The sequence below is a fragment of the Eschrichtius robustus genome, chromosome 20 (genome assembly GCF_028021215.1).
Source record: "Eschrichtius robustus isolate mEscRob2 chromosome 20, mEscRob2.pri, whole genome shotgun sequence".
Lineage (NCBI taxonomy): Eukaryota > Metazoa > Chordata > Mammalia > Artiodactyla > Eschrichtiidae > Eschrichtius > Eschrichtius robustus.
Window position 1 is genome coordinate 62,080,720 of NC_090843.1, and position 26,720 is coordinate 62,107,439.

Genomic DNA, 26,720 nt, shown 5'->3' on the forward strand with positions numbered 1-26,720 from the left:
CCTCTTTGTCTCCTCTTTCCCATCAGGTGGCAGCAGACTTCCAAGTCTTCGGGTTTGTCCAGCAGCTTACAGCCTGCAGGTGCCAAAGCGGATGCCCTCAGGGAGGAGATGGAGGAGGCTGCCAACAGAGTGGAGATTTGCAGGGTACCCAGCTCTTTGCTCCTCTCCACTGAGAAAGATGGGGAAGCCCTAAGGGAGTCCCTTTTTGTTGGCTGGAGGTTTATGAAAACCCTAATAGTGAGCCTCTGGTTGAATCACTGTCCCCAAGCTTGCCTGCTGACACCTCCAAAGAGTCCTGCATGAGCCCTAAGAGTTGGGGCTTTCATGGTGACCTGGATGCGGGGGGACAGCAGTGGGTGATCACTGATATTCCTGCGTGGTAGGCAAAGAGGAAATGGCCTCGGTTTCTCCACGAAGATTTTGTAAGTCATCTGAGCCCCACATCATAGATTCTAGGCCACCCAGAACAGTTGAGAGTTTAGACAATAGATGAGCCTTGACTCCCTGTTGATATTACATTATTTTCTTGTTTGCCTTTTACTGTTTCCTGAGTCACTTTATCAGTCCTTTGCTTTGCGGGAGACATACATGTGTCTATGAAGTTGAAATGCTAGCCAAGGAGATACTTGCAGCAAAGAAAACCTTCCACTTGCCAGGAGAGGAGGACCTCATTCTACAAAGTGTGCCTCTGCCCTCGGGAGTGATAGGTGCCCCTCATCACCCATCACCCTTGTTCAAATGTTTCTCATCTACTTTCCCCACAAACGTTTTACGGGGCTTTCTTAGCAATACGCCATTCTTGATGCTCTGTGTATATGTACATCTGTATACGTGCAGATGTGCCAGTTTTGGTTTGGATCTAAGGAACAAAAATACCACATTTCTGGAATTATGCTGGTATCTGTTGTCTTCCTAACGTACAGTTTTACAAGAGAGAGGCCACTTTGCACGCATACATCTTTGTTCTTTGTGGCTTTATCGAGTCTTACCTTGTCCATCAGCTTCTGCTTTTATGACCACCCTGTACAGGTGATTCTGACCTTGCATTCAGGTGACATTCAGAGTCAGATAGAATTTCTCTCTGGAGTTACAAACATCAAAAATATCTCGAAAAGATTTGTTATCTCTCAGCCTCCAGTTCTATGGAGCCAAGCAAAGTTAGACCAGTACTTCAGACCCAAGACTCATTGTGAGTAAAGCTGGTTTGTCATTTGAATTCCTGTGTATATGGCAAAGATCTAGCTGGTGCTATTCGTGAAGAATCACTCTTCTCTCATGTTGATTTCCCTTTTACTCTGTGTCTTCTCTACCCATTTACCATGGGTGCATGTCCTTCAGTTAAATCTTGTTTCTTACAAAATTCCTTCTTCACTAGACACAGCAGGGTGATGTTAAGAGGGGCTGCTGGGGAGTTCCCTGATACCCTAGTGGTTAGGATTCCAGGCTTTCACTGCCGTGGCCTGGGTTCAATCCCTGGTTGGGGAACTGGGATCCCACAAGCCTCACGGAGTGGCCAGAAATGAAAAAAAAAAAAAGTGGTGAGGGGAGCTGCTGAATGCAAATATCCAAACGCATCAGAGTAAAAGTTTAATAGCTTCACTCAGTCTTGGGTAGCTTCTTACATAGGCTGTTTTTACCAAAAAATATATTAAAATTCCTTTTCAGAGATTACAAAAGTATTGCATGTTCACCAAAACCAGTAGAAAAAATTTGAAAATATATTAAGAAAACACCAATAATTCTTTCCCTTCCTACCCAGCAACCCACCAACCAACCCCTCCGTTTGCAAAGGAGGTGACCAGTTTGCCTTTCTCAACAATATTTATTAAGAATTGTTGTGAAAAATGTGCTCTGTGACGTGCCAAGTGGCCATAAAAGTTATACGGATAAGGAAGTAAGTGTTAGGACCTGTTACATAGCCTCCCACCCTTTTTTCTTTTTTATAATCATACAAATATGCCCTCATATATAGCATTTTTCTAGGTGCTTGTTTTGTGTTTGTGTGTATGTGTGTGCTTATAAAACAGTCATGTTATTTCTATTGGTCTATCACTTTTCTCAATTAACAATACATCCTGGACGTTTCTCCAGGTTAATAGCTGTAGATCCAACTTAGTCTTCTTAATAATGTGCACAGTATTCCTTAGTAGGGAGGTATCTACCATGATATATTTAGCTATTTTTCCTAGTGATAGATATTCAAACTAATGTGTTTTGTCTCTTTGTTTTTTGCCATCAACAAAAATGATATAATCAACATCGTTTTAGGTATATTCTTATACACTGGTAACTTTTTCCCCCTATAGGATAGATCCCCAAAAGTGATATTTTTAGGTAGAAGACTACGTATACTTGTTAAGTTTTAATAGATATTGACAGTTTACTTCTCTCTTTTTTTTTTTTTTTTTAGATTTATTTTATTTATTTATTTTTGGTTGCATTGGGTCTTCGTTACTGCACGCAGGCTTTCTCTAGTTGCGGCGAGCGGGGGCTACTCTTCGTTGCAGTGTGCGGGCTTCTCATTGTGGTGGCTTCTCTTGTTGCAGAGCACGGGCTCTAGGTGTGCAGGCTTCAGTAGTTGTGGCTCGCGGGCTCTAGAGCACAGGCTCAGTAGTTGTGGCACACGGGCTTAGTTGCTTCGCGGCATGTGGGATCTGCCTGGACCAGGGGTCGAACCCCTGTCCCCTGCATTGACAGGCGGATTCTTAACCACTGTGCCACCAGGGAAGCTCCAGTTTACCTCTCTTAAAAGGAAATTGCAATTTATATTCCCACCACTAATATACGGAATTGGACATTTCACTTTATCTTTCTCTGTAAGGTATGTTTTTCCTGTTTTCAGTTTTTGCCCGTCCAGTGAGGGAAAAAAAGCTATCCCTATGTTATTGTAACTTTAATTTCCCAGGATGTTAGTGGTCCTAAGTATATCTTTGTGTATTTATTGGACATTCTTCCTATATTTCTAGACATTCTTAGTTTGTCAAATTGTCTATTTGTACTGGCAATCGGACCAGTATTTCTATTGTTTTTAATAGCAATTTGTGTAAGTTCTCTGTATAATTAGAGATATTAAACTTTCTTCTCTCTGCTGTGCTGCAGATACTTTTTCCAGTCTGCCGTTGTATTTTTTGTTTATATTGATGTCTGCCATTAAGAACTTGATCATATACCTGTATTTCCTCTGTATGGGAGAAGACCCCAGGTGGTCCATCAGGCGCCTTCCACCTCAAGGTTAAGAAATTTTTCCTCTTTAATTTTGTTTTAATGTCTTTAATGCATCATATACACCTATTTTGTGCATGTTAATATACCTGAAATTTATTTTTGTATGTGGTGTGCAGGAGAGACTTGGGTTTTTTCCCCCCCATATGAAGAGGTAATTCATTTATTAGATAAGCCACCTCCCCCTGAAGTGAAACCCTATCATCTGATTCCTCAAATTTATTTCTGGGCTCTGTATTCCATTCATCTGCTTGTCTGTTCCTGGGATAATATTGTGCAATGTCTCTTCTAATGACTTCATAGCAATTATAATATTCAGTAAAATAACTCCCACTCTCTTTCATAGCTATCTTGGCTGGTCTGTGGCCCCTGTTTCATTACATGAACTGTAGAATGATCATATCCAGTGGATAAAACCACGCATTGTGCTCTCGGCAGCTTTATTTGTGTGCTGAGCAGATCCCCTTGAGAGCAGGCACTGATGTTTTCTTTAAAGTTCTCTTCTGACTACTCTTTTATTTCTGCTTCATTGGCTGCCAACTGTTCTAAACATCCACCGTGGTCCTCCTCCCTTCCCTTTCTGGGTTGCCCTAATCGGGTCATTTCCCCTTCTATCTTCATGGTTTTGTATTCTCTCAGCTGGATCTCCCACACTGTGGCAGCCCAGCAAAAGGAAAGTTTGTGGGCTGAAGGTGAGCAAGGTGGCAGTCTGGTTTCCCTGTGTTTAGGCACAGCGAGGCCCAAGCAGAGCTCCCCAGATCTTTAGACCCAGAGAGCTTTTTTTTTTTTTTTTTTAATTTTTATTGGAGTGTAGTTGCTTTACGGTGTTGTGTTAGTTTCTACTGTACAGCAAAGCGAATCAGCTATACATATACATAGATACGTATAGCTTTTTTGGATTTCCTTCCCATTTAGGTCACTGCAGAGTATTGAGTAGAGTTCCCTGTGCTTTACAGTAGGTTTTCATTAGTTATCTATTTTATACATAGTATCAATAGTGTGTATATGTCAATCCCCATCTCCCAGTTCATCCCACTCTCCCCTCCCCCTTGGTATCAGAACTCTTGTTCTCTACGTCTGTGTCTCTATTTCTGCTTTGCAAATAAGATCATCTATATCATTTTTTTAGATTCTACATATATGTGTTAATATACGATATTTGTCTTTAGACCCAGAGAACTTTAGATCAGGAAAACCAAGTCAAGGTGGGTTCCATAAGACGGAACCTGCTGGTACCTGGGGCAGGTGGGCGGGTGCGGCGTTTTTTTTTTTATTCCTTCTTAGAATTTCCATGTCTCTACTTACACGATCCATCTGTTCTTGTGTGCTGCCTACTTTTTCCATTAAAGCCCTTAGCATGTTAATCATATTTTTAAAAATTCCTAGCCTGATAACTCCAACATTCTTGACACATCTGACTCTGGTTCTGATGCTTGTTCAGTTTCTCCAAACTGTGTTTTTGCCTTTTAGTATGCCTTGCAAGTTTTGTTTTTTTTTTTAAATTTATTTATTTATTTATTTTATATTTATTTTTGGCTGTGTTGGGTCTTGGTTTTCTGTGCGAGGGCTTTCTCTAGTTGTGGCAAGTGGGGGCCACTCTTCATCGCGGCGCGCGGGCCTCTTCACTATCGCGGCCTCTCTTGTTGCGGAGCACAGGCTCCAGACGCGCAGGCTCAGTAGTTGTGGCTCACGGGCCTAGTTGCTCCGCGGCATGTGGGATCCTCCCAGACCAGGGCTTGAACCCGTGTCCCCTGCATTGGCAGGCAGATTCTCAACCACTGCGCCACCAGGGAAGCCCTGCCTTGCAAGTTTTATCGAAAGGTGGACACAATGTATACTGGGTAAAGGGAACTGAGGTACGTAGGCCTTTAGTGATATAGCAGTCAGGTGTGGGAGCCGGGTGAAGCATTCTGTAGCCCTGTGATTAGGATGAACAGGGAGATGGGGTTGAACCGGGTTCAATCCCTGGTTGAGGAACTAAGATCCCACAAGCCACACGGCGCGGCCAAAAAAAAAAAAAAAAAAGTTTCTCCTAAGGGTAGGTCTTGTTAAGAGTAGAATGCTCTAGTACATTTCAAAATGGTACCTTTCCTCTTCCCCTTGGCAAAAGCCAAAGAGGGTTTTTCTCTGATGTTCACTGTGAGAACGTAACTCAGCAAAAGCGTGAGGTCTCCCCCATTCCCTGGAGTTTTTAATTCTCAGACTTGTCCGCCCTGAGCCTCCTGCGGTTTGTCAATTACAGTTCAGGGTTTCCTGAAACTATGGAGGTTCTGCTCCCGGATTTCTTCTCCAGTAAGTTGTGATTCTCGTATTCCGCTGTCTGTCTCTCTGGTTTGGGGGCAGTGGTTTGCCCTGTACCCTCACTTCTCTGATGGATCTAAAAAGAGTTGTTGATTTTTTAGTTTTTTGCAGCTCTTTACGTTTGTTAGGACTGAGCTCCTACGTGCCAAATAGGAAACCAGAAGTCAACAGTAAAAATCAAGGTTTCACTTTTTACCAAGAAAAAGTACTTAAGAGACCAGTATTTATAAATATCTTGGGGATTTTTTTTAAACAACAGAAATATCTAAAATCCTACCATAGCATTTTGTAATGTAGGGTAATTATAAAATATTACTAAGGAAATCAAAGAAGGCTTTATAAAACTGAGAGGTGTTTTTAGATGAGAAGAGTTAATACTATACAAATGGAATTTCCCAAAATTATTTTGATTACAACTGTAGTATTTTGATTGTGGTAAATTGCAATAAATGTTTCAAAGGGTAGTAAAAAGTTTCTAAAGTTATGGTGGGAGAATTATTGGAGCTTTGAATTATTATCTCCTAAAATATATTATAGAATTACATAGTTAAAATAGGTACTATTTAAGAAATAAATATATCAGTGGGAAAAAAAAAAGAAAGGCCTCCCAGCCGGAAGAAAATCCAAAATCCAAGTATATGAGAAGTTTCATCTGTGAGATTTCTAATCCATAGGGACAATCTATTCATGAGTAATTCTCAGACATTTGGTTAGTTCTTTGAAAAAAGAAATCTGTATCTGATACAAGTACCAAAATAAATTCCTAATTTATTAAAGATTTAAATGTCATATTCTCTACTGAATATATATATATGGATATTTATATTGTTGGTTGAAAAGCACCAAGCAGATTACCAAAGGAGGAAGTTGTAAAGAGAAAAATTTCATGGATACTACTATTTACAGAAGCCCTAGAAAAATGCAGTACCAAAAAAAAAAAGTTACAGTTTCAAACAGGAAATTGGGGAAGATATTAGCAGTATTTGATAAAACTGATGGTCTCATCAATCTAAAAAACTCTTAGAAATCTTATAAATGAGAAATAGATGAAGACTCTCATAGGAAAATAGATACTCAGGGTCACAAGGAATTGACAGTGGATGACACAAATAGGTAATAAAGGTAGAAGAAAGTTAAGCTCTTGATCAAAAAATACAAATTAAAAACATATTATTTAAATTTCCTCTCTAAATTTGATTGTGATTAAACAGAATTAAATGGTTATTATAGAAAACAAACAAAACTCATGGATTACTCCTCGTAGTATAAATAGTGATCTTTCTGATCTTTCAGCAGTATAATGCATAAGATCTAATTTCCCAACTCATAATTATCTTTCTAATATGTTTAAAGTTAACTCTAAGGAATTATACAATCAGAATTAATTTTAACTGCAGAATTTATCCAAAGAAATAATCAAGAGATGGGTGGAAAACTGTATAAACAGATGCTTTTTCAAGTGTTGTTATAATCGTGATAAATTAGAAACACAATAACCGGCAACAGAAACAGAGTCCATTCATACAGTAAATGTCATGGCCAATAGAAAGCATGTTTCTCTGGGGGCGGTAATGAGCTACCAAGCAGTCTGATCCCATTTTTTGTAAACCAGGCAATCATATGACTGATTAAAATAAGTACAAAATGAGCAAATGTCAGTATTTATAGTGGTTATCTCTGCACGGTTATCTCTGTGTGGTGGGATTACAGGTGAATTTGTTTTCTTCGTATTATTTTGAGTATGGATCTGTTGCAAAATCAGAAAACAAATGATTTTTTAAATACATAAAATTCTGGTGATTATTAATGGAAGGTTTTTTTCCCCCTTTATAAAGAAAATTCACTAATGATTTAGATTAATGGGAATTTATTTTTAAAAATATTATTCTCTTGATACTTATGAATAAAATAAATTTAATTAATAACATTTATTAATAATTATAAATAACTTAGATTAATATTTATTTATTTTTATTTTTTGGCCGTGCTGCGCAGCATGTGGAATCTCAGTTCCCCAACCAGGGATCGAACCCGGGCCCCCTGCATTGGAAGCGCAGAGTCTTAACCATTGGACCGCCAGGGAAGTCCCAATATTTATTTTATTTATTTAGATGAATAGAAATTTGATTTCGAGTTTCCACTTTTATTTCTCACTTGTGTGGCTTACTTGGAGTCTATATTGTTAACTTCCTAAGACGGTAATGTGATTGTACCTTTAGAAAATCCTGTCGTGTTCCTGAGGGCACACACAGTTGGCCCGACTTTTCTAAGATCATCTGCTGAGTCGTTGAAGGTGATTTGATATGGCATTTAGTCCCTTCTGAGGCTCCCTTCCTTTCCTCTGTCTGCCGAGCCATTTTTATCACTCCACCCTTTGTTTTTCCCTGACTTGAAATATCTCCCTTAGGCCTGTCAGGCTGGCGATGGATGTTTCCAGACCAAGGCTGCTGGGGGGATGGCAGACAAGGTTGAGTTCCAACAAAACCACTTTCTCTTGCACCTTTGACAGATTAGGCATTCATGGTAGGGCTACTCTGGTGGAAGGGAGCTGAGGTGGGTGGTCCTAGAGCCCCTTTTATTCTTTGGGAAAGTTACCTTGAACTCTTGGTAGCTACTCATCTGAAATCGGGATCTTGGTGGTTCTATCGTCTTGTGTACAAGAATGCTTTAAGGCTGTTTGCCTGTCAAGGATACTGGAAAAGGAAGCAGATTACTCCTCCCATCCCCGTGCTCACCGAGAACAGCTTAATCGGCAGCTGGAGAGGCTGCTGAGGTTATTGCAGTCGGTGCAGAATGCTCTTCCTGAATCATGTAGTTGCCTGCTTTAATTCCTTCGGCATCTGGGTCAGCTTTCTTGTGCTGTTTTTTTTTTTTTCTTCCTTTTTACTGAGATATAGTTGACATACAGTATCATGTTCGTTTCAGGTGTGCTACATGATGATTTGACATTTGCATGCATTATGGAATGATCACCACGATAAGTCTAGTAACAATCTGTCCCCATACAAAGTTATTGCAATATTATTGACCATCTTCCTTGTGCTGTATATTACATTCCAAGGCTTATTTATTATGTAACTGGAGGTTTGCACCTCTTAATCCCCCTCACCTATTTTTCCCACCCCGCAACCCCTTCCCTTCTGGCAACTACTGTTTGTTCTCTATCTATGAGTCTGTTTTCGTTTCGTTTTGTTTTTTAGATTCCACCTATGAGATCATGTAGTATTTGTCTTTCTCTGTCTGACTTATTTCACTTAGCATAATGCCCTCTAGGTCTGTTCATTATTACAAATGGCGAGATTTCATTCTTTTTTCATGGCTGGGTAGTAGTCCGTTGTATATACACCACATCTTCTTTATCCATTGGTCTATCAGTGGACACTTAGGTTGCTTCTATATCTTGGCAATTGGAAATAGTGCTGCTATAAGCATTGGGGTGATATTTTCATGTTACTTCAACTTGAACATTATAGACTCTTTTCTCCTTAACTAAGCATCTCTTCTGAAGATCTACCTCAAGGCTACCAAATAGGGAGGGATGTCAGAGATCACGTGACTTGCACACACAAGTTTAGAGATGTGACATGCTCAAAGATACGGTTATTGACAAAGTCTACATCCGCTCAAGATGCACTTTTATCGCACCTTGCAGGGAGTGTTTCTGTGAAACAGACAACTGTCCTCCTTGGAGGGAACACTTTCCAGAACCAGACACAGCATTCAGCCATTGTTCTCGGTCCCATGGGAAGCTCAGTGGTGGAGGACTGTTCACACTATGAGATTTGTGTGTGATGTTGGACGAGTCCAGGTTTTGCCAAGTTTGGAATCAACAGTCCTTCCCCTGCCCACCTGTCTTACCCAGCTTCCCGCGACTTGGTGTGTTTCTGTTTCTTTCCCGTATGCTGGTGATCAACCAATCAGAATTGAGAATGAAGGAGAGCAAGGCAGGTAGCCTCACCAAAGGGAAGAAACGGCAAGACGAGGAAAGCAGAAGCACAGTTTGTACCTGGCGGGGCTGCCTCAGACGGTGGTGCCTGCCACAGAGATGTAGGGAAGTAGTTTGCACATCACTCCCCCATACCAGCTTTCCTAACTCTCGCTGTAGCCCACGTGTTAAATAAACGCCCTGGGAAAACACTGGCATAGGTGTTCTTTTCCCGCTTATTCATCCTCTAGAGCCGTGGTTGGGAAATGTGGGAATGTCCACGGGCAAAGTTTGTAATCTGCCAAGTATTATGAAAAATGAGATCAACCACGGTTAAGGCTCTTTCTTCTGTGATGCCTAGACTCCTGCGTGACCCACTCTCTGTCTTGTGTTTTACCCCCTACAGGACCAGCTGTCGGCTGACATGTACAGTTTTGTGGCCAAAGAAATTGACTATGCAAACTACTTTCAGACGGTAAGGGTCCAGAAAGGTGAGGCTGCTTGAAGTCTGTTTACAGGCATCACGGTGCAGACAGGGAGGAACGCTGGCCTCAAACTGAGGACCCCTGGATCAAGCACGTCCTGAGAATGGATGGGGCTTTGACTGTTCTACCTGTGAATAAATCCTGCCTTCTGGTTCTCCTTGTATGGATTTCTCCAAAAGCTCAAGAATAAAATTCAGCTTCATCCATGAAGATGACTGCAACTCGGTGATCTATGGCAGTGGTTCTCAACCAGGGGTGATTCTGTCTCCTCTTCCAGCAGAGGTTTGGCCATGGTCTGGAGACATTTTTGGCTGTCACCATTGAGGGGAGGTGTTACAGGCATCCAGGAGGTGGAGGTCAAGTTTGTTGCTAAATATCCTGCAATGCACAGGACGACTCTCACAACAGAGGATAATCCAGCCCCAAAATGTCAGCAGAGCCAAGGTTGAGAAACCTGAATCTATCATCAGTAAGGAACTTGGGAAGAAGAAGAAGAAGAAGAAGAGAACCCCACCTGGCGCGTATTTGTTTTTTAATCTAGATTTTTGCCCAAGACGGTGGCAAGTAGGTAAACGAGGATTGATGAGGCCTGTTTGCCTGTCTTTCATCTATGAGAGCAGATTTAGAGAGTAGAGAAACAGGGTCTGAGTCATCCGTACTTGAATGATGGGGCCCAAATAATTAGGACCCTGGCTATTTACCAGGGAAAATACAAAGCAACTGGAAAAAAAAAGAAAACAAAACTTGAGAAGAGAAAATACAAATGAAAAATCCAGTTAATAAGCTCACCTGCTTTTAAAGTTGGGAATGAAACTCAAATCTCAAAGCATCTCTTTATGGTCAAGGAAGTAACAGAAGAGGAAGGAAGGTAAAGGGAAGAAAGAGGAGGAGGAATTCTGAGAAGCTTAAATGTGTTGCTGAGCGTGGGGCGGAGCTGTGGGCCGTCAGCACTCTCCCTGCACGGGCATCAGTGGCCGAGAAGGCCAGAGTTTCTTGAGCTGATAGGCATTTCTTCCAACTTGGAAAGTTTATTTTAAAATAGTGGGATTTGGCTTCCCTGGTGGCGCAGTGGTTAAGAATCGCCTGCTAATGCAGGGGACACAGGTTCGAGCCCTGGTCTGGGAAGATCCAACATGCCGTGGAGCGACTAAGCCCTTGAGCTGCAACTACTGAGCCTGCGCTCTAGAGCCCGCGAGCCACAGCTACTGAGCCCACGAGCCACAACTACTGAGCCCGCATACCACAACTACTGAAGCCCACGTGCCTAGAGCCTGTGCTCCGCAGCAAGAGAAGCTACCGCAATGAAAAGCCTGCACTCGCCGCAACTAGAGAAAGCCCGCGCACAGTAATTTTCAAGTATGTTCCATCAGTTTTACTTGTGAAGATAATATTTCATTTTAGAGTTTCTAAAACGAATGACATTGTTGACATTCCAGGCGTTATTAGCTTACCTGATTGCCATTTGGGTACCATTTATTGCAACATTCTGATTTTTTTAAAATTCCCTTTTCGTTTTCCTTGGGGATAACAGTAGCTACTCTTCACACCAGACTTCTCAGCAGAGTGACTCCCACCTTTTCCCTCACACATGCGCGATTTTTTTTGGAGGAGGAGGAGGTAGAGATTCAGAAGATAAATGAAGTGACTGTTGTTCACAGGTTTTCCTCTGCTCTTATCACCATTTCAGCAGCTTTTTTAGTAGTGAGATGGGCAAAGTAGAACATCTTGAAGAACTTTGTTCTTTGGCCTGCATCACGATAACCAAAGCAATTTTACCTCCCAAGATACTTGAAGAGGACTGTGGAGCAAGCATGTTTTCCGACCAGTTATGTCTTGAACTGTTTTGGCAGAAATCAAGATATATAGAGGCTCATGGCATTTAGCGCCATCTCATAGGCACACGGATTTCTGGTGTTCTCCATTTATAGTCGTTCATTGTTGCACCTCTTCGGTGCCTTTTGCCGGGAGAACTGGGGGCGGGGTGCTCGCTAGGTGGGGCGACGGTGGGGGCAGGCTGAGCTCTGGGGTGTCCTGTCTTCTTCCCCGATTCCCCTGCTTTCTGGACTTCCATGTGTGGTCACTCCCCTGCTACAGAGGCTAAGGAGACACATGCCCATCATCGCGGGTGGATGGAGGAGAGAGCAGGGCACCCCAGTGGCGCGGCAGCCTGTGCTCTCCACCCTTCAGCAAAGGGTGATGCTCGCTCTTGTGTTTCCTCAGCTCATAGAAGTGCAGGCCGAGTACCACAGGAAGTCACTGACGCTCCTGCAGGCTGTGTTGCCTCAGATAAAAGCACAGCAGGGTGAGTGCAGACCTCGCCTGGGCCGGGGAGGCTGGGGAACCTGCTTCCCAGAGAAGCCTGGTGCCCTGTGCTTGGCTCACCTGCCGCCCCCCGAGCAGGGCCACGTTTAGGTGAGCCCCAGGACCTCCCCCAGCAGGCGCCTTGCCCCAGCGGCAGTGAAGCCAAGCACACTCACACACACTGCCCCACGGGGATGAGCCGGGTGTGCGTGGGCATGCGTGGAGGTGGGTGGGTGACAGGAAGCCCACCAGCTCTGCTCACATGGGCCGGCCGTCCATTCCACCCCCCCCCCCCATCATCCCCCAAAACCACAAGAATGGAGACTCAGCTGGGCTCCGTGTCTTTGGTAGACTTAGGAGAATCAGTGTGAGCAGAGGAAGGGAAGATGCCCACGTGGGTGACCTCCACTGACCCCTCTCTTGCTCCGCTCCCCCTCCACAGAGGCCTGGGTGGAGAAACCTTCCTTCGGGAAGGCCCTGGAGGAGCACCTCCTGATCAGCGGCCGGGAGATTGCCTTCCCCATCGAGGCGTGTGTGACGATGCTGTTGGAGTGTGGGATGCAGGAGGAGGTGGGTCTGGGCGCAGCCGAGCTCTGCCTTGAGCAGGTCTCCTCGTCCGCGACATGGAGCCTCTGGGGTCTCCTCATCCCTCTGTTACCGTCCTCGCCCAGCCCCACAAACCCAAACCCGTGAAGACGCGGTACAGCTGCCCCTCCTCAAACCGGTCCTGCTTTCTCCCATGAGCCTTCGCTCTCCGGGGACAGTGGGGGATTGCGGGACATGAGGATCTTACAGCCCCGCTCTGGCCCTTCTTTCTGCATTTTTAACGTGACTGGGACATTCTCCTCCCCCTCCTTCCCCTTCCCCTCCCCCTCCTCCTTCCCATCCCCCTCCTCTCCCTCCCCTCCTCCCCCTCCCCCTCCTCCCTGTCCTCCTCCTCCTCCCCTCTCCCTCCTCCTCCTCCTCCTCCTCCTCCCCCTCCCCCTCCTTCCCCCTCTGATCCTCCACCTCCTCTTTCTCTAATTGAAAAAATAGACCTTTTAACATTTTTGATCCTAACCTTTTTATAGAGATCCTGAAAATATGATTGATACAGACATTAGAAAGCATTTCATATGAGCCACATGTAAAGAGACATCAGTGACTTTTGTTTTTCTTGTTGTGTAAATGTTTTCCTGGGAGATAGACCTCATCTTTGGCTTCTTATACAGGCAACTTAAAAATCATTACTCCATCTTCATTTGATCTGATCAGACAATCAATATTTTTTTAGGGCATTTATTACTGAGCAAAGTATAAAAGAGTGAGCTGGGGGCTTATGAACTTATGAGGGGAGAGGAGTCTAGCATCTGTCACATAAACCTGATTCATTCAAAACAGTCCATAGGCACTCTAAGTATCACTAAGTCCAGGGGGGGCAAGGGGGGGCAGAGAGGGAGGGGGCAGAAGGGGGGGAAGCTGATGAACACTGAAACTGTATGTCTGCTACCCCCTATAAGCCAGGCGTGTTTTAGATTCAGCTATTCGGAACGGATGGGAATAAATGGGTTTTTTGACCCCATTTTAAGTGCCAGGCATTTTCATGTATATTACCAATGAAAAGATGGTAAGGTCTTTTCAGCCCCTGAGGGATGGTTTCATGGAGGGAGGTGAACTTGGCCTATTCTTTCCCCATCATTTGTTTTTAATTATGGAAAAACTGAAAGACAGAAGAGAAGATACTGCACCTCATCGCCTGGCTTATGGTCAGTCAGGTTCCATCTCTACCTTCACCTTCCGCCCCAGCCCCTGCCTGGACGTTTTGAAGCCTATCCCAGACATTCTGTCATTGCGTCTGCAGGACTTCAGTGTGTGTGTCTCTGAAAGATAAGGAATGTTTCTAAATGTAACTGTACAATATTATTCTATAAAAAAGTGAAAAGAATTTATTGCTGCCTTCACATGCCTACTCAGTGTGAACAGTGTCTGGAAGATCAGGTCCTCCGACTTCTCCCGTGTTGTCTCATGACTCTCCCACCTGCTCTTTCTGGACCTTTCCGCCTCTCACCAGGCCTCACTCTCACTTGTGTTGTCCGCCCCACCCTCCAGCTTTTCTTCAGCTCTTCTCCTTTCATAATAAGTAGGCTCAGGTTGCCCCAAGCCTAGAAAAATCTCTTCTCTCAATCCAACCACAGCCTCATATTCCTTCCCTTGCAGTTTGGTTTTGTGTTTTATGCTACCCAATTTCTTTTTTTAAATTTTTTATTTTACGTATTTTTTATTGAAGTATCATTGATTTATAAATCAACACATTGTGTTAGTTTCAAGTGTACAGCAAAGTGATTCAGTTATACATATACATTTTTCATATTCTTTTCCGTTATGATTTATTGCAGGATATTGAATATAGTTCCCTGTGCTATACGGTAGACCTTGTTGTTTATCTCTTTTATGTATTGTAGTTTGTATCTGCTAATCCCAAACTCCTAATTTATCCCTCCCCCACTCCCGTTCCCCTTTGGTAACCATAAGTTTGTTTTCCAAGTCTGTGAGTCTGTTTCTGTTTCGTAAATAAGTTCATTTGTATCATTTTTTTAGATTCCACATGTAAGTGATATCCTGTGATATTTGTCTTTCTCTGTCTGACTTACTTCACTTAGGATGATAATCTCTATGTCCATCCATGTTGCTGCGAATGGCATTATTTCATTTTTTTTATGGCTGAGTAGTATTCCATTGTATATATAGACCACATCTTCTTTATCCATTCATCTGTTGATGGACACTTAGGTTGCTCCCATGTCTTGGCTGTTGTGAATAGTGCTGCTATGAACATAGGTGGTCATGTATCTTTGTTAGAGTTTTCTCTGGATATATGCCCAGGACTGGGATTGCTGGATCATATGGCAACTCTATTTTGAGTTTTTTAAGGAACCTCCACCCTGTTCTCCGTAGTGGCTTGTGCTACTCAGTTTCTTAAAGTAGCTCTCGTCATCTGTTGCTCCTGCATCCTCACCACCATTCACTCACTCACTCCTCTTCTTTTTTTGGTCTCTTCTGCCCCCACCACTGGGCTGAAGCTGTCCTCAGTGGTCCCCAGGGATCCCCACTGCTACTTCCCATGACTTAGTCCAGCCGCCTTGGCCATCACTGCCTGTGAAGTTGCTAACATAGTCGTCCTTGAAGCCAGCTCTTCCCTGGACTCCTGGGTCCCCCCCGCCCCTGCCGGCAGCATCAGGGCAGCATCGGGGGGAATCTGCACCGCCCGGCCCCGCCCTCCGCTTGCTCTGATCTTTGCTGCAGTGCCATCACCCTCTCTGAGAGCTTCGCCCGACCTTAGTGAGGACTCAGGGTTCTCGTCCTCCTGTGGGCTCCACTCCTGAGTTTTCTGCCACATCTTCAACATTTCCATGCAGATTTTCCTCTCACTTCCCGAAAACTGGGCTCACAAGCTATTTTAACAACCCTCCCACTCCTGCACCCCCGGTGTTTGTCACTGCATGAAGCAGCCGTCTCAGTGACACGGTCAGAAATCTAAAAGCTTCTCTTTGAAATCTCTGCCCCCTTCGCTTTGACTCTGTCCATCACCGGGTGTGGTTGCTCTCCCCCCAGGGCCGTGGCGTGGCTTGACGAGGGTCTCACCCGCTCCTTCAATGCATGTGCAGCCTGCTTTTGGGCTGTAGCAGCCTTACGTATGCACTGGTCCAAACGTGCTCATGAGGCTTCCTCACAGGGGTGCCATAGAGCTTTGGACATCAATTTATCTGACATACCCTATCCTGAGAAGGGGGCTAGCAGTCTTAGCAGGCAGAAAACTCAGTGTTCCGGATGAGGAACGTTTTCTTCTGAAGGAACTTGGAAATCTGAGTGGCCATAAACAGTTAAAGGAGCAAGGGGGACCCTGCCAGCGTCTCAGTGTCTGGGTTGCATCATAGAATTCAAGGAGCTGAGCAGGTGAAACAAACCAACGGGTCTTCAACCCGCGTCTACCTTCCCCGTGACTTGGGGGCTCCCCTCCAACTCTGACCTGCTCGCGTCTCCCCTTCCACACGCCCCTGGCTTCCTTCTCCCTTTATACGGTAGTAGCTCACTTTTGCAGTGGTTCACGTGGAAGAGGTGACAATGACTCAAAAGTAACTTTAAGAATAAAACACGAAGGGGCTGCAGGAGACGGAGGCGTTGCTCCCTCGTAAACCACCCCCAGTCTGCCCATCCCCTGAGGGCATGGCCTTGATGAGTTCCTCAAGGTGTAGCCCTGTGCCTCCTGAGATACGCAGACATAGAGACATACACACACAAAGACACACACACACAAAGACAGACACAAAGACATGGACACACACAGACACACAAAGACCCAGACACACAGAGAGACACACACACAAAGACACACAAAGAAACGGACACAGAGACACACAGACACATACACAAAGACACAGACACACAAAGACACAGCCACACACACAAAGACACAGACACAAAGACACGGACACAGAGATACACACACACACAAAGACACACAAAGAAACGGACACACAGACACGCACAGAGACACACACACACAAAGACACGCAAAGAAATGGACACACAGAGACACAAAGACACAGACGCACACACAAAGACGCAGACACACAAAGACACAGACACACACATACAAGAACACAGATACACAAAGACACAGACACAAAGACACGGACACACACAGAGACACAGGTGCACACACACACTGTAGACCTTTGTGCATGCATCCACCTCCTAGACCTCCAACTCTGACCAGGTCTCAGTCAAAGTTTTCTCCAAAATATATCCTTTTTTTAAAATTGAAGTATAGTTGCTGTACAATATTATATAAGTTACATGTATATAATATAGTGATTCACAATTTTTAAAGGTTATACTCCATTTATAGTCTCTATAAAATATGGACTGTATGCCCTGTGTTGTATAGTATATCCTTGTAGCTTATTTTATACCTAATAGTTTGTACCTCTCAATCCTCTACCCCTATATTGCCCCTCCCCATTGGTAACTACTAGTTTGTTCTCTGTATGTGTGAGTCTGCTTCTTTTTTGTTATCTTCACTAGTTTGTTGTATTTTTTAGATCCCACATATAAGTGATATCATACAGTATTTGTCTTTCTCTGTCTGACTTATTTCACTTAGCATAATACCCTCCGAGTCCATCTGTGTTGCTGCAAATGACACAGTTTCATTCCTTTTTACAGCTGAGTAATATTCCGTTGTATATATACACCACATCTTCTTTATCCGTTCATCTGTTGATGGACACTTAGTTTGCTTCCCTATCTTGACAATTGTAAATAACGCTGCTGTGGACTTGGGGGTGCATGTATCTTTTCAAATTAGTGTTTTTGTTTTTCCAAAATATATCTTAAATACACAAGAACTGGAAGTCGAAGTGCCCAGGGTTCATTTATCCAACAAATAGGTACTGAACCAGAACGCTGAGTCACCCCGTACTAGGCGCTGGGGACACAGCTGTGGGCGAGGCTTGGGTCCTGCTGCTCCAATATCGATAAACGGTGATGGGAAGCATGCACCTAGGAGATCATGGAGGAACGGGGTGGGTCGGCTGCCTGTCAGGTTTTTTTAATTAATTAATTAATTAATTAATTTATTTATTTATTTATCAGTTGGCTGCGTTGGGTCTTTGTTGCTGCACACGGGCTTTCTCTACTTGCGTTGAGCAAGGGCCACTCTTTGTTGTGGTGTGTGGGCTTCTCATTGCGGTGGCTTCTCTTGTGGAGCACGGGCTCTAGGCACGTGGGCTTCAGTAGTTGTGGCACACACGCTCAGTAGTTGTGGCTCATGGGCTCTAGAGCGCAGGCTCCGTAGTTGTGGTGCACGGGCTTAGTTGCTCCGCGGCATGTGGGATCTTCCTGGTCCAGGGCTTGAACCCGTGTCCCCTGCATTGGCAGGCAGATTCCTAAGCTGGGCCACCAGGGAAATCCCTGCCTGTCCGTTTTGCTTTCGTGCCTTGGAGGTTCAGGCTGTCCCGTGACCCTCTGTCCTGTCGGCAGGGCCTCTTCCGAGTAGCCCCATCTGCGTCCAAGCTAAAGAAGCTCAAGGCTGCGCTGGATTGCTGCGTGGTGGATGTGCAGGAGTGCTCAGCAGACCCCCACGCCATTGCAGGTGGGCCTCGCGACTGGAGGGGCTCCGGGGGAAGGGGTGGGCGTGGAGGGTGTGCGGCCACGTGTCGGGGCCACTCGAGCCACGGGCTTCCCGGCGTGCTCCAGGCATGTCCACTCAGGACCCTGCTTGAGCCCTGGTGGCTGTGGCCCTTGAAGGGAGGCCTTCCCATCCCCCACCTGCCAGGGGAAGGGGCAAGGGTGGGAAACATGAGGGGGGAGGCCAGTGTGATCACCAGCCCAGGGCCCACAGCCGCGCCAGAGCCTCGGATCCGGTCACGCGGCAGCCACTGTGTGACCTTGTCACGTGGGTCGGGGAACCGTCCCCGGACGTGGCCCCCATGGTGACGCTGGCTGGTAGCATGTGTCTCTGCCGTGTCCCAGTGGCTCACGGACCATATGGTGTTCATGTCCAGGAGCTTTGAAATCTTACCTCCGGGAGCTGCCAGAACCTCTGATGACTTTTGAGCTCTATGATGAGTGGATTCAGGCTTCCAAGTGAGTACAGCACGTTTTGGGGTGTCTTCTGGGTTGTGGTTTTTTTGGAAGTCTTTATTGAAATTGTGAAAGCATGCCACCTGGGATCCAGCGAATCCCTTTCTTGGTATGTGTCACGGGGGAAGGCTTGTACGTGTGCCCGGAGAGGTGTGTACCTGGGTGTTGGTCGCGCGGTCACCTTGAATAGCAGAAGGGGATGACCGAATAAAATACGGTATAGCTACACTCTCACATGCCCGGCAGCACTTCGAAAAATGGGTAGAGCTATTCCTGCTCACGTGTAAAGATACGAAGATTTAATTTTGAGTGAACTAAAGTTAACAAGGACCTACAGGATAGTCTGTTGTCTTAAAAAGAAGAAATACAAAAAACACCCAACACACTCAAAACAATACAATTTTACGAGTGCCTCTATAAATGTGTAACTGCATAAAAGAAGGTTCTGGAAAGGCTCACACTGGTGGGTGGGGGTGATTCCTTCTGGAGAAAAGAGCAGGACAAGGGAGTGGTGACAGGGGTCTTTACCCTCCTCTGTAATAGGCAAAAAATATTAACAACAACTAACGAATAACTAATACCAAAATACAATGTCCGGGCAGTGGACACCATCCCACTTTCCTGAAGGTGGGCCTGGAGGGGGGGCCTCAGCAGGGAGGTGGCAGGAACGAGGCCTAGACCCTGGTCATGCATCGGGAAGATGGGGGTATGGAGATCGGGGGGCTGGTGCCCAGCAGGTGATGCCCCAGCCATGTCACCTGTGTAGCTCCGAAGTGTGGGATTCCTGGCTTCCTTCTGCACTTGATTCGTGATTAGGATTGTATTATGTATTTTCTTTGGCCCTAAGTAAGAGCTGATTTTGCTACTGTTTGGAGGAATCGGTTTTTGCTGAGTAAATGGACACGGCTAGGGAGGACACAGGAGAATGGGCACCAGAGAGAGGCTGGGAGAGATGAGGGTGGAGATGGTCCAGGAGAAACAGATACAGGAGGGAGAGGAACATTTCATGGGAGGACTGAGCTCAGTGCCCATGAAAGGATGATTTCTGGGGGTCTCTAGTCATGGGATTTAGTAGTGAAAAGCAACCAGCTGAGCTGCTCCAAAAGGATGCTGGAGTATGTATGTGCTTCTGTAAGAACTGGGGCTGCAAGAGAACCCAGCTGACCTGGAGGTGAAGCCAGGCTGGCGTGTGCAGAGTTAGAAAAAGCTCGCTCCGGTTACTGTGCACACCTCTGGTTTTTTATCCAAGGTAGAATGGAGATGATGCATTTTAAAAGGCTGGCTGACTTCCTGGTATTCCTGCATCTCATGGTGGAAAGTGAGTTTGAGAGCCCACAATGATACGAATAATCACAGGTGATGCCATTTGTTGAGTGTTTATTAGAGGCTTGTCATCGTTCTAAGCTCATTACATGTTTTTAACTCATCTGATTTTCACAACAACCCTATGAAGGGGGTTGTGCTGTTTTCCCTATTTTATAGATGAGGAAGTCGAGTCACAGAGCAGGTGTTCGTGGCAGGTTACTTGCCGTCTAATAAATGACAGGATGAGGATTTGACTCCAAGGAGTCCGGCTCCGGAACCCACGTGCTTAACGGCACTCCACGCCTCTCTAGAATGACACGGGGGTCCTGGGGATGACGATGAGTGAGGACATGTCTTGATGGACACTGCCCCTTTTATTTACTGAATGTATGGGTGGTCTGGATGACACCAAGCTGGAGGAGGAGAGAGCAGCCCGGTGCTTCGGGATCAGAGAGGGACCATTCCCGATGATTTACAAAGCTGGGCTCCATTGGGAAATAGGGGTGAGCGGATGCCTCGAAGAGCTCAGGTCTTTGAACCAAGGGAAAGCAAAGGCTCCTTTCTGCCCCTGGAGGAGATGCATGTTGTGCGTGAAGTTTCTGGGCATGGTGGTGGCAGCCATCAGGGCCACAGTCTCTAACGAAGGTAATTTTGCCCAGGACAGCCGACTTCAACCCTCTGTGTGCATCAGTCTCCTGCGAAGCTTTAAAAGATACCTAGGTTCAATGCCTGGACCTCCTTTTCAGAGATTCTGGTTTAATTCTCTTTGTTTCAAAGCTCCCAAGGCTACTGGGTTGATAACCATTGACCTTTGGTGAAGCTGAATCTCACCAAAGAGCCACACTCGCCGTAACGGGGGCTCGGCCTTCAGGGACGCTCTGCCACGCGCTGGGCCATCCAGGAGTCGGGGTGGGGGCTGGCAGGAAGCAGCGGGAGCGCTGGTGAGGGATCTGCCAGGCGAGGTGGCCTGGGACTTCGCTGGCCACGTGTGCTGAGTGTTTCCATGCAGGAACCCCGCCGAGCAGCCCAGAGGCGGCAGGAAGGCCCGAGGCTCCCGTCACTCCCAGGACTTCTCCCTCTTCGTGCTGGCCATCCCCTCCCATGCGACTGTTCCCCCGAAACCTTTGCCTGGTGGGCTCCTTCTGACTCTTCGGGCCCGCCTTCCTGGCACCCGGATGTCAGGCAGCTGGCAGTCAGGATCTGTCCCATCCCCGGTGTTCCTTCTCTGCAGAGAACTGATCTGCGGGTTTGAGGCTGTGTTTGTGTAGCTGGTTAGATTGTGAGCTGGGCTGGTGGGGCAGGCGGGGGAGGCAACGGTCTCCTCTGATTGCATCCTGCTTCCCAGCCCTTGGGACTCTGCCCGACACACGGGAGACCCTCAGTACGTGGGTGCTGATTTCTATCGAAGGGAAGGTCTTGGCAGTATCTGCCCTTTCAAGGGTTGAGGAGTGGAAAAGGGAGTTTTTCTTGCCTGGGTCAGGATGGGAGGGAGGACTCCTGGGGACCCAGTGATGGCCACTGCCCTGCCTTGGGCCCCGGGTCAAGAGGTCAGAGCTGGGCCTCCCTGTTGGCGTTTGCTTTTTAGTTTTTCTCGAGAAAAGGTTCTTTGAACATAAGGCCTTCCTAACCGTGTCAGCCTTGAGGTAGGTTTTCATGAAAAGTAAATAGAAAAATATAGTCTTATAAGTAATTTCTTTTAATCCTTACAGGGTTTATCAATAAAGAAACCCTTAGAGCAAATCTTTTTGTAGAGTAGAGAATCCTTTGGTCATGGAAATTATCCATCTCTGAGTTATGTCTTCAAGGGTCAGATGTCCTTATGTTTGCATGAGTTCATGTAATTTACTTGTTCAGAAGGTGTTTATTGAGCATCTATTATGTGCCAGATGACAAGACACTTAATGTACATTAACTAATACCTGTGGAACTGGCCAGTCAGCTGCCACTGTCGTGTGGAAGTGGGGTTGACCTGTTTTTGGTGTCCTGTTGCTGTGACAGAATCGCCCTCCTGATGACACCACGGCCCCGCCCACTCCAGAGCAGGTGTCTGGCCTCTGCCCTCCTCCCTCACCTGCTGCCCCAGCACCCATTCACCTGGGCCGTGTGACCTGTGTAGGGGAAGTTTTGTTCAAATAGCCCAGGCAAGACAGAAAGAGACCTTAGAGGGGGAAATAATAAGAACCAAACATTTGAATGATAATAGTTTACTGATACGATCACTAACAACGTCTGGTTCCTTTTTCTCAAATATTTCGATGGCTGGTGAATATGAATCCTGGTGGGACTTCATCGATTCGTGTTCAACCAATGGCTTTTCCTATTAATTTCCCAGCATCCAGGAGCAGGACAAGAGGCTCCAGGCTCTGTGGAATGCTTGTGAAAAATTGCCCAAGGCCAATTACAACAACATCCGGTGAGTGGACCCTGGAGACACTGGGTCAAGGTTATTTAAGCCTCAGACACGTGTTTCCGGGCCAAAAGGCATGGTCACTGGCAGGCATGGTGTTATATGGCGTCCAAAGCATGGTTAACATGCAGGGTCTCTTTTCAACCTCAAGCAGCCCTGGGAGGCTGTGAATTACCATTTTGCACATGACGAAACAGACTAAAAGGGGCTGTGAGACTTTGCAGGCTACCTGACCAGCTGTTGGCTAATGCAGTTAAGTTCTTTGATTTGCAAGGAGCAAAGATGAATGCAGGCTGTTTCCAGATATCGGGGGTTTATCGTAAAGATAGGTGCCCGTGGACACTGTGGAGAAGCTGGACTTGGCAGGTGTGTCCTGGAGCTAGGCTGCAGGAAGAAGAGGCTGGGAGAATATTCTGAGGTTTCCGCCTTTCACCAGCGATTTTCCACGAGTCTGTCTCTTACTTTTCTTGCTACCGCTAGGATTTCACTTCCTGCTGCTCCTGCAGATCTTTTCCCTCCCGGGCTTCTGCCCCTTCCCACTTTCTGCTTCCTCATCACTTCGTCTGTGCCAGCATTGCCCCTGGTCCTCCCCCTCTCCTGGGTGCTTCCTTAGATGCAGATTTTCAGCTTCAGCTCCTGCTGCCATCTGCCTGATTATTTCTGTTTTCCCGTTAAAAATCCCAGGAGCGACTTTTCATGACTTAAACATAGAATTACTGTACGACCCAGCAATTCCACTTCTGGTTGTATTCCCAAAAGATTTTGAAAGTAGGGACTTGATTTTGTACACCTATGTTAATGGCAGCCTGATTCACAATAGCCAAGAGGTGGGAACAGCCCAAATGTCCAGTGATGGATAAATGCGTAAACAAAGTACACATACAGTGCAATATTCAGCCTTCAAAAGGAAGGACATTCTGATTCTTGCTACAGCATGGATGAACCTTGAAGGCTTTACGCTGAGGGAAGCCAAGCACAAAAGGACAAATACTGAACAGTTCTACTCATAAGAGGTACATAGAGTAGTCAATTCATAGAGACAGAAAGTAGAATGGTGGTTGCCAGGGGCTTTGAGGGGGTGGGGCAGCAGGTGGTCTGTCATTTAATGGGTGCAGAGTTTTAGTTTGTGGTGATGGTTGCATCACAGTGTGAAAGTATTTAACGCTACTGAATTATACACTTTAAAATGCTTAAATGGGTCAATTTATATATACAAAATTGAAAAAAAAATCCCAAGAGCAAGAATCAGATCGGTATGACTCTTCAAGTGCTTCTAGGCCACTGGCCAGCCCGTGGATTGACTCAGCTCAGGTCCCACATCCTGGTCCAGGCATGTGTGGCCTCTTGGAGGGTATGACATGGCGGGAGACGCTGTGGGTAGAGGTGGCCCAGTGGCAGGAGACGCTGCAGGAGACGCTGTGGGTAGAGGTGGCCCAGTGGCAGGAGACGCTGCAGGAGACGCTGTGGGTAGAGGTGGCCCAGTGGCAGGAGATGCTGCAGGAGACGCTGTGGGTAGAGGTAGCCCAGTGGCAGGAGATGCTGCAGGAGACGCTGTGGGTAGAGGTAGCCCAGTGGCAGCTTTAGGGGCCTCTGTGGTCTTTCTGCTCCATGGGCAGAAGGAAAGCCAGCAGTTCCTGAAGGAGCCACTTCACTGTCGTCCAGGCAGAATGGGACTGGACCCGCCACCTGTGTAACTGAGAGTCCGGGGCCTCCGTGGAGCCTGGCAGATTTGGTGTGGTTTGTGAGAGCTCTTTTTGTGCTTCATTTGTGCACAGCTCACTTACTGATTTTTTTTTTAAATAATAGCTTTACTGAAATACAATTCATATACCATTGTACCCTTTTAAAGTGTACAATCGAGTGGCTTTCTGTAAATCTGTAGAGCTGTGAAGCTATCCCCACTGTCTAATTTTAGAACATTTTCATCACCCCAAAGAGAAACTCTGCCCGGTAGCAGTCATTCCCCGTTTCTGCCCAGCCAATCCTTGGCAGACACTCATCTACGTCCTGTGTCCGTCTGCCTGCGCTGGGCATTTCATAGAGATGGAACCATTCAACATGGGGTCTCCGTGTCTGGCTTCTTTCCCTTGGCATCATGCTTCTGAGGTCCATCCGTGTGGTAGCATGTGTCAGTATTTCATTCCTTATTAGGGCTGAATAGTATTCTGTTGTCTGGATGGACTGCATTTGATTCATCTGTTCATCCCTTAATGGACATGTGGGTGGTCTCCCCTTTTTGGCTGTGGTGAATAATGCTGCTGGGAACATTTGTGTCCACATTTGCGTGTGGACATATTTCTCTAGGAGTGGGATTGCTGGGCCACGTCCTAAGTCTAGGTTTAACTTTTTCTTCATTGGCTCTCAGAGCCCCACTGAGGTTAACCCCAGGGGCCGCCACCCCTAGGATGTAAATGTCCCCACCAGTGACACCTACACACTGCTTCTCACCTCTGCACACAGGGAGGATGGCAGGTGACAGAGGTTTGAAAAGAAGGAAGGACTTTCAGTCATTGTGTAGTGGGTCAAAAGGAAAGATGGAGAATTTTTCTGGCCTGGGTTAATCGAAGCAAATGTTGACAGCTAGCCGAGTGACAGCTGAGTCCGTCTGTTTTTGGAGCGTTCTCATGTCCTGACACGTGACACGTCTTGATTATATTGTAGGATGTATGAATCTTGTTATCAGTAAGAGAAGTTTCCACCCGGTGCTGGGGGACCACGGCTGGTTTTGAGCCCTTGTTAAACCTGGCCCTTCTCACTTCCTTTCAGATACTTGATCAAGTTTTTATCCAAACTCTCAGAATATCAAGATGTCAACAAGATGACTCCCAGTAACATGGCAATTGTATTAGGACCCAACTTGCTGTGGCCACAAGCGGAAGGGTGAGTCCAGGGAGGAAGGGGTGTGTGGGTCACGTTGGGGGCAGGGGGCTGCTGGGGCCTGGGCGGGATGGCCAGGGCCCCGGATAACCACCAGCCTCATGTATGTGTCAGGTCATATGTCTGTCTTGGCCTGCTCCTTCTTTAGACTCAGGAGGAGACCCAGCATTCTTCAGATCTTTCCCATTGGTAGTCTCAGAGCTAGGCCTGCAGTCAGGGTCTTCTCTGAGCTCATCTGAGTCAGCACTAGGCACGGCAAGCTCTTCCAGGCCTCCCTGGCCCCTGTGAACAGCACACATCCCAGCATCGGAGGGACAGAGGGCTGTCTCAAAAGGGAGAACAGAGCTGGGAAAAGGAAGAATCTGGCAGTTATGAGAATCATACCTCACACCGAAAGGTGCCTCATACTTGGCGATTTTGAGTATGTTACTTGCTCGTCTCCTGTAGGGAGGGCTCCTGGGGTATCTCCATTCCGTAGAGGCGGAGAGAGGTTCAGAAAGGTGAAGTGTCCTTCCTGAGAGGATGCTTGCTCTCAGACTTCTGGTCCGGGGCCCCTTCCCTGCCTTGGCCGCTCACCCCGCCCTGCCCCGCTCTGTCCTGTGCTCACAGGAACATCACGGAAATGATGACCACGGTCTCGCTGCAGATCGTCGGGATCATCGAGCCCATCATCCAGCACGCAGACTGGTTCTTCCCCGGGGGTACGTGTCAGCATCCGGGTGTGGGAGTGGGCTTCTGTGGAAATGGGAGTGTCGCTGTGAGTTCCGAACCTCTGAAACCTTTGAGTACCACTGGCCAAAGGTGTGTGTATATTTGGCTTGTTTTTAATCCTCCTACACACGTGCACACGTGCACACATGCACACACACACACACCACTCAGGAATGGGGTCAAGTCATGGCAGCTTCTTACTCTCATCCCTGGTCAAGGGACATTCTGGCCTGAAGGTGCTGTGCTAACCATACCCTCAGATTTTATTGGTCTAACATCTACACCATAGTTTCTTTAAATCTGTGAATCATGAAATGCTGAAGCAGAAAAAAAAAAAGAGAGATGTTATGCTCTGTAGATGCAGAGGATGAACCTGGAGTTGAGGTGAACATGAACTTTGTTTTTTTTTTTTTTTTTTTTGGCAATAGTCATGCCTCCTTTCCATATTTTTTTTTTTTAACATCTTTATTGGAGTATAATTGCTTTACAATGGTGTGTTAGTTTCTGCTTTATAACAAAGTGAATCAGTTATACATATACATATATCCCCATATCTCTTCCC

General features: G+C 46.2%; 1 protein-coding gene across 1 annotated transcript in view; it reads left to right on the forward strand.

The window, feature by feature from the left end:
- ARHGAP44 (Rho GTPase activating protein 44) overlaps window positions 1–26,720 on the forward strand; it is a 146,847-nt gene that overhangs the window by 101,871 nt on the left and 18,256 nt on the right. The window contains exons 7-15 of the mRNA XM_068530687.1: window positions 27–144; window positions 9,855–9,923; window positions 12,154–12,235; window positions 12,677–12,804; window positions 18,256–18,367; window positions 18,780–18,861; window positions 22,496–22,576; window positions 25,337–25,450; window positions 26,057–26,148. Of these exons, the coding sequence (XP_068386788.1) occupies window positions 27–144; window positions 9,855–9,923; window positions 12,154–12,235; window positions 12,677–12,804; window positions 18,256–18,367; window positions 18,780–18,861; window positions 22,496–22,576; window positions 25,337–25,450; window positions 26,057–26,148 (878 nt within the window). The remainder of the gene's footprint in view (window positions 1–26; window positions 145–9,854; window positions 9,924–12,153; window positions 12,236–12,676; window positions 12,805–18,255; window positions 18,368–18,779; window positions 18,862–22,495; window positions 22,577–25,336; window positions 25,451–26,056; window positions 26,149–26,720) is intronic.